This window comes from Polyodon spathula, chromosome 22 (genome assembly GCF_017654505.1).
Source record: "Polyodon spathula isolate WHYD16114869_AA chromosome 22, ASM1765450v1, whole genome shotgun sequence".
In the NCBI taxonomy this organism is placed as follows: Eukaryota; Metazoa; Chordata; class Actinopteri; order Acipenseriformes; family Polyodontidae; genus Polyodon; species Polyodon spathula.
In genome coordinates, this window is record NC_054555.1 from 19953851 (window position 1) to 19966174 (window position 12324).

Consider the following 12324-nt stretch of genomic DNA (forward strand, 5'->3'; position numbering starts at 1 on the left):
TGTCTCTATGGGTGGTTTCACTAAACCCAGATTATGTGTTTCCTTTGATTGTTGGGGCAGAGTCTGCTGACTGCAGCAAGAACCAGCTAGTTATGCTGCACCAGTACGTGAAATGCCAACAGCATCCTCCTCAAGTCATTTCCATGGAGTGGCAGAGAATAAAGGGCCTCTAAATGACAATTAGTTACACAACAAAAACAATTAATTATGTCATAAAAAAAACAAGACAGACTATAGTCTTATAAGTATTGGAGTAATGCCCTGTACAATCTTATAAGTATTACAGTCACACCATGTAAAATCTTATAAGTTAAAAAAGCTCATTTCAGCCATTACCTTTCCTCTTGCAATGGTAGATCTGGCTGTGCTCGTGGGGCAGGGGGTAGGGGCTGCTTTGGGGCAGCAGGTCCTGGGAGGTGCTGGAGACTCCATTTTCACACTGGTACTGGGAGCCCAGGTTAGAGGGAGTGGGCAGACCCCTCACATCACCCCCGAAAGGGCTTTGATTGGAGCCCACTCTTTGTCTGATTGTGCTGCGAGGGACCACTGGGTACTCTTTACTGAAAACAAGAAATAAGAGTATACAGCATTCCTGCCATTCTGCACAATTTAATAGAGCACTCCCTCCATACTGCATAATTTAACAGGGCACTCCTTCCATGCTGCACAATTTAATAATAATCCATGACATTAATCACAGTTAAATCATACATGTTTAAGAGTCATTCATTTTTTTTCAATATTTCATTATTTATTGGACGCTAGCTAATTGTCATAAACACTAAACGATTTGAATATAGTAAACTCAAAGCTTTATTTCTGGTTTACAAAAGTTCCTGACTCTTGAAACAAAAACATGAAATGATTTTCTTTCCCAATTAATATTTAATAGTAAACAATATTCTGTGCAGAGTAAAGGGTTTATGAGAAAAACAAAACTCAAAATCAACATAACAGACTAGAACATAGAAATAAGGGGTGCAAATCTCTGAAGAGTAACACCCCTTCCCCGTTTTGTCTCGTCACTTCTTCTTCCATTATATCTCATTTTCAGCCAAGTTCATTAACAAGTTTCAATGTTGTAAGGTTTATGGAATTACAATAGAGACTAACAATGGAAAATACATAATCTGCATCCTCAGTATAAATGGGAAAAACTGTTTTGCCATGGAATTGCTATTTAATTCACAAACCACTAACCGGAGCAGATTAAATGAATTTTAATTAATACACCAATGTATCTATGTAATTATAGGCTATAGGATAAGTGTTCTGTGAAATATTGAAAGGAAACATATAGTTCAATATAAAATGAACAGAAATGCTAGTTGTATATAGATTACTATATAAGTCATAGATCAAGATATACTACTAGTGTAGCAAACTATATGATATCATTTTGGATACCAAATAAAAGCCAATTTGCACAGTAATTTATTCGTTTTTCTATGCTTTTCCCATAAATGTACGTTAATTAGTGTTAAACAAAGACACTATTTCAAATTTAGCACAGAGAGAAGAAGGGCATATGTGGAAACATTTTTTTACACAGTTATAAATGCATGGAATAGCCTACCAGGTGAAGTAGCAGGATCTATAACACTCTGAACGTTTAAAAAAAGACAACATCATGTTCTTTTAAATTAGTTTCCCCTAGTAGCGGAGAATGGTGTGCTAACAAGGGATGGCCTTTGATGGGCCGAAAGGTCGTTTCTCGTTCTCAAACTTTCATCATGTTTTTATGATCTTATTTTTTAAGATTTTTTATTATATTGTATTTAAATTCATATGAATTTATGACCATTATGTTCAAGAGCTAGCATTAAAACTTCCATTGTGTATTGTTTATGATGTGAAGCTTAAGCTAGGCCAAGCTAATCACTGACTGTAATAATAATAATAATAATAATAATAATAATAATAATAATAATAATAATAATAATTAATAATAAAAACTATCCTACTGGCATCTGTCTTAAGTCATATTTCCTACTTTTCTGCTTAAGGTTATACAGTCCTATTCTATTGTTTAATTTTAATGCTATAATTCCGGTAATATATGATAGAATACATGCATTTAAAACACACATATAAATAAACATTTTTTTTTCCCAGTCTATTATTTAACCAGGTTGCTGCACCCACTAAAATCTGTTTCCCAACAAGGGAGTCGTAGAAAGCAGCAATAGTTGTCAAATGACAACTTTTACATTTTAGACACTAATAATACAGTTTTCAATCTTCAAATGGGAATTTTACATTGCAAGCTCTAGGATAATAACTAACAGGTGGAATCGGCTAACACACACCAGTAGAAACCAAGTCTTTGATGATCATGAGGGAAGGCGAGAGAAGCTTTAGATTATGGAACTGTACAGTGCAAAGACGTGTCGCATGACAAGCTGTTGCACAGTTATGTGTAGGCTAATGTCCTAAAATGTCGGTTTACAGGGGCTATTTCTCTGCACTGTCCAGTGTGCTGCTTACCTTGGCATTCTTGACATCCTGTGCAATTCCATATCATCGCTTCCACGAAAACCTTTTGCAAACGGGTTGTTCTCAATCTTTAGCTGCGTGATCTATAAAACAAAGAGAAGAAGAAGAAGAAGAAGAAGAAGAAGAAGAAGAAGAAGAAGAAGAAGAAGAAGAAGAAGGTTAATTTCCAAACGATTCTTACATGCTCATATCCTTATTAAACTAAACCTCTTTCTTCTAGCTGAACCCGTCAAATTCCTTCTTTGGAAAGAGAGTGAGTGAGAAGGAAGCTTGTGAGCCTTTAACACACAAAAAGAGATGTGAATGTGTCTTAGAAAACAGAAAACTAAAGGGTAAAGAAAAGAACCATTAAAGATTCAGTCCCGGCTCCATTAAACAATTGCAATGTTCATATCTTCTTGCCGTCTCACATGCTGTCATTCTGAAATTGTACATTACCAGCAATCATCTTTTGTTCTCAAAAACCAAGTAGAAGAGAAGAAGAAGAAGAAGAAGAAGAAGAAGAAGAAGAAGAAGAAGAAGAACCATTAAAGATTCAGCGGCTCATATGAGTAAACAATAATATGTATATATTTCTTGCAGTTTCAACATGCTTTAACACTCTGAAATTGTGTGTACTACATTACCAGAATCTGTTTTTTCTTTTGAAAATGTTGGTAAATTACAAACCAGAAAGCTTTGAGAAGAGGCATGGCCTCACAAATGTAGCCTACACCTGTTTTAAAACAGAATTTACCTTCTTCTCCGTCCGTGTCCAAACTCCTTCTTTAGAATAACATGCTGGCATCGTGTTTCACAAATTTTGTGGGTTGGTTAGGTTTCACAAATTTTTATTACACCGTAAAGACAAATTTTAGTTAACAAATAAATTTAGGTTTAAACTTAATTTTAAAATATTAAATAATATAATATATATATATATATATATATATATATATATATATATATATATATATATATATATATATATAAACTAATTTAATGACACAAGTCTGCAAATATTCTACATCTTAATAAAAATAAATGGCATAAGTCCAGTCGAGTAACTAGTGGAAGCAATCAAATTAGCTACAGTTGAATTGACACATTATTGTATCGTAAGCATTTGTCAAAACCATGCATAGCAGTGTTCTTGTTGTAGACTTCAAATTCCACTCAACGTAAGATCCCCAGTTTAGATACGCAGATATTGTAAAGTCTATGTTAAATGACTGTTGTGTCTTCCTCGTACTGGTACTCAATAACTTAAGGTGCTGAAGTTTGTCAAGCTGAAATCGCAACATGTGACCCACGTTTTTTTTAAATACAATTCATTTGCTGACTGCCTCACGCTCTCACATTCACACACAGATATCTATACCATTCTCCATGATATTTCTTAACTATCTCTACTTTACTATAAAATACTTGTTTATTCCCTTCATGCCACCCGTTAAAAGGGAGCTACACCTGTTCTTTCGCAGATATGATGTACCTATTTTGTGGGTCATACACAAAACATGATGACAGGTTTCACAAGTAATGAATCCAGTTGCATGTTTGTTATTTTCATTAGCTATGATTCCAAATTAATTCCACACTTCTGATTTACCTCTCGAACTATTATCTACTACTATCGGGGCTCTCCATCTCTGGTCTTGGAGACACTCAATCCTGTAGGTTTTCTAGGTGTCTTTACATCATCAGTGGCTAAAGATCTGGAACACCTGTTAATCTTGAATGATTAAGCCAATAATAGGTGCAATTAAGTAACTGAGATCTCGGTTGAACCAAAAACCAGAAGACCTAGTAGCTCTCTTGGACCAAGTTTGGAGCCCCTTGCCCTACATGATATAAAAACCACGTGCTATGCTGGTTCACTCCTCGTCCACAGAGACTTTTTATATCACCAGCAGATGTGATAAAAAATAATAATAATAACAAAAAAATCTTGCTATGTATCACACAAGAAGTAAAAAAAACCGAGAGCACTGCTTAGTGAGCTGACTCCTGCCTAATCACCTCCTGCTCTGGTGCAGGAATTGCATTTACCTTCTGAAATGTTATTTGGGAAAGAGTTACAAACAGGTACACTGAAAGGGCACACAAAATGTTTTTGGCAATTCATACCCGTGCATGACTCGAAAATTATATTTTCTGACCCCCACCCGAAACGCAAACAGCAAAAAAGTTCACATTCTTGCATTTGGTATCCGACCCGATGCATGACTGCCTTAAACTACGTGTTAGGAAAATAACTAGATTTGTTTTAATTAGTTCATGGCTTCTATGCAAATACACTGGACTATTCTCAAATTGATTTAACACTCTGAAAGTGTGTTTATTACATTACCAGAATATGTTTTTGTGTTTAAAAATGTTGGTAAATTACAAATCGAAAAGCTTTGAGGAGAGGCATGCCCTCACAAATGTAAAGCACCCCCGTTTTAAACCTTAAAAACAAAAGTAAGAATGTCTGATTCTCGTCCGTGTTTTTAAATAACAGTCTCACTTTCTTGGGTTTATTTACTATTTCCAGCGAAGAGACTCAGCCACAACTGGCCAGTGTGTTGAAATAAACTTATGTGTATTTAATTGCACAAAGAGACAGCCAGCTTTATAAACTGGGTCTGTTGTTTTCTCCTGTCTGCACAGGTTATAGTTTTGGACATTTCAATGTTGGCAATACGTCGTAAGCATTTTCGTTTCATGTTTTAATTTAAAATTTCTTGTTAAATAAATCCACACTTTGAATTGTTTTCATAAGAAGACATATAAATATGAAATACTGATTTATGACACAAGTCTGCAAATACTCTACACCTTAACACAGTACATGCCGTAGGCCCACTGTAAATAGTCGAGTAACTGTGGAAGCAATCGAATTAGCCAACATTATACAGTTGAATAATTGACGCATTTCTATGTCATAAGCGTTGGTCAAAACCATGCATAGCAGCGTTCTTGCTGTAGGTCTGTTTTTATTGGTTATCCTACTGTAGACTTAAAATTCCATTCAACGTAAGATCTCCAGATTGAGATAGGGAGATACTATAAAGTCAACGTTCATAGATGGTTGCTGTGTCTTCCTGGTACCTAGTAACTTAAGGCACTGAAGTTCAAAATCTATTTGTCAAGCTGAAATCACAACATGTGACCCAGAAAAAAAAAAAAAAAAAAAAAAAAAAAAAAAAACATTACACTGTCTGTGATGTCACTTATATGAGGGAATGTGGCTGGCTGCATGGCTTTGTATGAGATGTAGTCATATCTATAGGCTAAGTGTTTTATGGCTGTACTGTACTTTAATCTTTTGTGTTTAAAATGTAACCTGCGTGGTAGGCATATAAGTACATTTATTTTAACTCATTTTTTTTTTCATGTTGCATGTTACACAAGATCATTAGAATTAGTTAGCGCATTCTATGCAAAGATGATGGACTGCTCTCAAAACATTTTGGTCTAGTAATTTATTAGTTATTTAGTAGCCTCTATTTTGTGAAATGTGAAAAAAAAAGTTATTGTGTGAACGCTCACAGTTTTGTTTAACGTGCTGTAACACTCTGAAAATGTGTTGATTACATTACCAGATCTATTTTTGCTTTTAAAAATGTTTGTACATTACAAACCAAAAAGCTTTGAGAAGAGCCATACCCTCAGAAATGTAAAGTAGCCTACACCCTTAAGAACTGAACAAAAATCTCATGCAATAGATAAAAAATAAACATTGTAATGTTTGTTTTAAATATTTGAAGATAGGCTTTGATATCAAAATAAATATTACAGTCTAAAGTACTAAAACATGTTCAAAAGCTGTAAGGTTAGCTTACTGTTTAAATCGCTATTTGAGCAAATCCAGTTCAATTGGAAATTTGTACCAGGTGTAATAAAGACACGTGTGGGAAGTGCATTCGCAACTTGACTCGCTTGTATTCATATATTAAAATGAGAAATAGACTTTGTTCTCTTTATTAAAAACAGTGAAGATTTGTTGGATATTATTTTAATGCAAGGTTAGGGTTGGCGAAACCAGTCAATGCATGCATAAATACATATGAGTAGGTGATGACTCATGCTATGTTTTTAATACATCCAACAGAGAAAGGTATTCAAACTCAAGTCCATACCATGTATTCACCAAAATAAAATAATGATCATGTGACACAAAGACATAACACAGGAGTTTTGTCTTCAAGCAAATTATCAAAAACACAGAAAATCTAAACTTACTACTAAATCTTAAGTTACTACTTCTAGTCATTGGGATTTCAACTGGCTGCAGAACAGTACATGTAATCATATTACTATTGGATTGTATGCTATATTGTCTCATTATTTTGCTTTATTGTCCCATCAGCCCTTCTTGCAATTGAAAATCGATAAAAGGGGTTTAATGGAGAAAATTAAGTTTCAAATAAAACAGCCTTTATTTGTAATTGTTCAAAATTTACTAGAACCACGCTTTTGCAGATATGGATATTTTAAAAGTGATTCCTTTTAAATGGCATTTTTCCATGGCACGTGTTAGCTGGTTTGTTTTAAAAGCGTGGACTATGGTTTAGCCTACTTTATTATTATTATTATTATTATTATTATTATTATTATTATTATTATTATTAGTAGTAGTAGTAGTAGTAGTAGTAGTAGTAGTAGTAGTAGTAGTAGTAGTATGATATACAAGCAATGAAACTAAACAAGCCAAGCTGTTCCTAATATGTAATTTTAAGGAAACTCACAAATAAAACATATACGACATCCTAAGCTGATCTGGCTGAGCTAATAAGCTAATAACAAAGGCTGTAAACTTTCTAAGCTGCAAATTCAAATTCTAACAGAGTATATACAAATTGAAGATACAATTTTCACTGTGAGAAAGAAATACGCTACTGAGATATGCATATATATTATATCTATATATATATATATATATATAATAGATATTATCTATTATATATATATATATATTATATATATATATATATATATACGTGCACCAAAGTTCGCTTATCTCTGTTTTACACTTGCATGTTGGACATGTTTGGAGGTGTGTTCTGGTTGTAGCCTGCAGTTAATGAGTGGGAGACACGTGTTGAACACACATCGGCTGTGAAGGCTGGAAAGATTACAAGTTCCACTGGTGCTTAACCAATAGAGGAAGAGCATGCGTGAAACATGAGGGGAATGGAACCTCCTCACTAAAATGAAAAGCCTATCATCTTAAAATGACCCTAGACTATTGAATACATTCAATTGTCCTAACATTTTCTTATTATATGTGTAGACCTATTTTAACACGATTAGTTTGATGTATTACATAATTATTCACGAGGTGACGAGGTGTATTCTTCCATCGATGCATGCATGCATATAAGATACATACTTTAATATACACACACACACACACACACACACACACACACACACACACACACACACACACACACACACACACACACACACACAGCAAAGAGCTTGCTGTAATGGGGATATAGAATTCGGATTAATTAATTAAATAAAATGAGTGATTGGTTGATTAATTCATTAATTACGCATCTTTCAAATTGCAATTTTTCTCATAAGAAATATAAGACCCGATCATTGAAATAGTAAATGATAGCATCTTTAGAAATGTATGCTGCTGTAAAATATATACTGCTATCTTCGTTGTCGTACCCCATAGGATTTGGTCTGCCCAGATCAATATTTATTAATGCTACCTGGTCTAATAATGGCATTTATGCTGTGGAAATCAGCGCCCCAGATGTAATTTAGACAAAAAAACAAAAGTATCCCGTACAACTATTATTTCCGACATTGCGCTTTATTTTGGGGCAGATTTATATGTATGATAATAGCTGACTTGAAATGCACAATGACATAAACGACCTTTGTTGTTCCTTGGGAACCTGACCTGGCATGTAACAGCGTTTCAAAGCGATAGCACCCTTGTTCTTGAGCTCAATTTGGGAAAAACAGCACCATTGTGGATATCCCAGGAAACTACAAATAAATAGTGGCGATTTCCAGCCCAAAGCTATAAAACTAATGAGAATAATTGCCACGAAATCCACAGATTCTAAAAACCTTCCACAGAGGAGAGGATATGATTATTTTTTCGCTTTGGTAGCTTACGTTTACATTTCCTGCTTTAAAACGGGATACACCGTTTTGATTGTCAGCTACACCGTTCATATATGTTTCACCTCGCCCCTTTATTACCGTTCCCTAGCTTTGAACAATCATCATTATAAGACACACAAAACACACACACACACACACACACACACACACACACACACACACACACACACACACACACACACACACACACAGAGGGAACAATTTGAATCAAGAATAAACAGATTTTCTTTTTGCAACAGCAGTGAATCTGGATTACATAGTAATCAGTAGTGATAGACAATTACGTTGGGACAAATGTCATATTGCAGATGATCTCGGTCAGCTGTCTAATTTTCAAGAAACGAGATAAACATGTTGTCAACAAGTGACAACCAAAATGATATATTTACTACAGAAGTTGTTTTAACTTCAATGGAACTACCAGGAAGATTTGTACCTATACTGTCTTTGAACCATATTTAAACAATTTCAATCTTCAGTATGTTGTTTATGATCATCATGACATATAAAAACAATTTTAAATTATAGTGTTTAAAGATGACGATCATATTAACAAAAAAAAGTTATGCAGAAAAAATTATTAAAAAAATGACTTTAAAATTAGCACAATTCCGCAAGGTTCGATATTCATGGCACAAAAAGACAACAGATGCGTTTCCTTTCTCCTGAGATGAACTGCTGATTCCATTAATGGTGGGACAACTTCCGTGCTAAATATTATTTGTTTGACCGTCACTATAGGTCAAATGCTCAACTTTCTCCCCTTACTTTTCACATCGTGTCGGTGCTTTGAAGAAACTAAAAAACAAACACGCATTAAATGATTGATAGTGTTCATTCCACTTTTCAACAGACTGATCGTCATACTTGTAGAACAAAACACATCTTTCAAATCAACTGTGCTTTGTTGCAAGGTTGAAGTTCCAAAGAAACTAAAGTTTTATTATTTCGATGCTATTTGAGTCCCATATATTTCTTTAAACAAAAAGTGTTTTGGCTCATTTTTAGGTAATTTAGAAGTAGAAGTATTCATATTTATATACGATCTCTACGTTATCGGGTTGAATTGATTTGTATATGCAAGTATGGGATACCTGTGTTTTAACTAAATGAGTTAATACATAGCTATTGCACTTCTTGAAATATGTTGCTGTAAAGAGAAACTGTTGTAAAAACTGTGTTGTACACAAGAAGCCTCTGTAACCATGTACTTGACCGATTAGTCAAGCTTTGAGGATCGCAGTGCGTTTGTCTAGTGGACAAGAACATTCTGATAATAATTAGAATATTCTGAACTCGTATTAAACACGTTTATTTATATTGTATATTTTGAAATCAATTGTCAATTATTAAATTAAAATAAACATTTAAAACGTAATTAAAACATATTGCCTACACCTTGTGTTTATAGATTAAATATATTTTTCTTCAGTTGTTAATAAATATATAATGATTTAACAAACTATACAATCTGTTGCGTTATTTTCCCTTAAACCTAAAAGGTAACAAAAGTAGTGTATTAATTCAAATGACCAGTTAAAAAATCTTGCTCACTAAAACGAAATATTTTCAGAAACAATTACTAATTTACAATTATGTCACCACCGAGTTTATTGATTGTTATATACACCATTTGTAATGTCAATTTTCGAAGAGGTTAAAAGACCAAATACACAAGAAAACACCCTCAAGCTATATACGAAATTCTTGTAGATATATATATATATATATATATATATATATATATATATATATATATTATATATATAATAGATAATGATATATATATATATATATTACTGCAATGCAGTCGAGATCCTTTCCAAGTAAAAGGAGCGAAATTGCTTGTTGACCCTTGAAAAAATACAATACTTTATAAGATATTCTTGTAAATCAATTAAATTTGGATACAGGTGTTTATTTTTGGCATTTTATTTTTAAGCTGTATTTTACTTATGCTGCTCAATGCCAACAACGTTAAAACATAGTAATAAACACTCGGAGTGAAACGTGTTCTTTCCAGAGGGGTAAACAAAGCGTTTGGTTGTTGGGGAGAGAAATTATCTGACATGAAATAAAATCATATTTCATTTTTCAATTTTTCAAAGAAATCATTGAGAATTTCGTGCCGATGTACAATTGCAATGATCCATTTTTGACACATCGTTTACCAAACCAAAGCAAGTCAATATTATCCTATTCAAGAGACTTGTTCCTCCCAAATGGAAAGCAAGTTAATCAACCTTTCAGTGATTTCAAAGAAAAAGGATTAAACTGACTTGCATTTGGCTATTTTTTTTTTAAATTAGGGTCCTAAGAGTTGAATTTCTATTGATCTGTCTGAAATCTGGTTTCTTTAGTATACTTAACATAGACTGAAATGTCAAATCCTGCACGTGTTTGAAGACAGCCAGTTTAGGATTATTACATGCAATCATATATATCTCTCCATCCATATATATATATATATATATATATATATATATATATATATATATATATATATATATATATATATATATATATATATATATATATACACACACACACACACACTCACTTCTCTCTCTCTCTCTCTCTCTCCTCTCTCTCTCTCTCTCTCTCTCTCTCTCTCTCTCTCTCTCTCTCTCTCTCTCTCTATATATATATATATATATATATATATATATATATATATATATATATATATATATATATATTATAATATATATATATATATAAACTTAGGATGTTGTTGGTTTCAACGTGTAAATTGCCATTCCTAGATACAGCACTACATTCAAATAAAGAAAAAGAGAGAAAGAAAAAAAAAACATGGTGCCTCTAAGTTAACAGCTGTTTTACATCCTAGATTTTTTAAACGCGCCTCTAATTCTACAGTGCGTGTAATTGCTATTTAAATAAACACGTATTGTACTAATGTAAAATGCCTTGAAGTAGATCTGTTTACATGCGATGCTGCCTTTATTAATTCGAGGTGCTAAACCACAAAACAGCTCTGGATTAAACCTGCCCCGGGACAGTCAAGAGCTCCAGATATGAATGATGACTTTTTTATAGTGCAATATACTCCGGGTTGTGATTTAGTAACGGGCATATGTGAATTACGGCTTACTAAATTGTAATTCACAGCTGTATCTGTTGTCCGAAACATAAATATAGAAAACTGACTGTTAACTAAAATGTGGTCCCAGTACCTAAAATCAACTATATGGTCAATGAAAATAACATGACTACCAGATTTCGAAAACTCCCATTAACTAATACTCAGTGCCCTATTTACTTAGCATATGTAGTTCTATTACTTATAGGGTATACCAAGTGTTTAAGAATGAAAAATGCATCTTTTACAGATGTTAAGCATATGTATTACTTAATCGGTTATGTTTATTTGTGCATTTTTACTTTTATTTTTCTGAGCGAGTAAAGTATGTTCTAAATCCGTACTGTCAATTCTAGATACCACCACTGCTGTATTCAGGTTTTATACAGAACCATTCCTATACAAAGCCCAACAGAGGCGTGTACTGTTCAACCTTAAATAGAAACATATTAGGGGAACCATAATTTGATGATTAATAATTGGAACCCATAAAAATAGAACGGTGCGTATATTATTATTATTATTATTATTATTATTTTATTATTATTATTATTATTATTATTATTATTATTATTATTTTTAGAACCGATAATACTGGCTAATAT

General features: G+C 33.1%; 1 protein-coding gene across 1 annotated transcript in view; it reads right to left on the minus strand.

The window, feature by feature from the left end:
• The window catches only part of LOC121296882 (T-box transcription factor TBX5-like), a 33968-nt gene that overhangs the window by 6053 nt on the left and 15591 nt on the right, over positions 1 to 12324 (minus strand). The window contains exons 7-8 of the mRNA XM_041222774.1: positions 2488 to 2579; positions 337 to 560 (exon numbers count right to left, since the gene is read on the minus strand). Of these exons, the coding sequence (XP_041078708.1) occupies positions 337 to 560; positions 2488 to 2579 (316 nt within the window). The remainder of the gene's footprint in view (positions 1 to 336; positions 561 to 2487; positions 2580 to 12324) is intronic.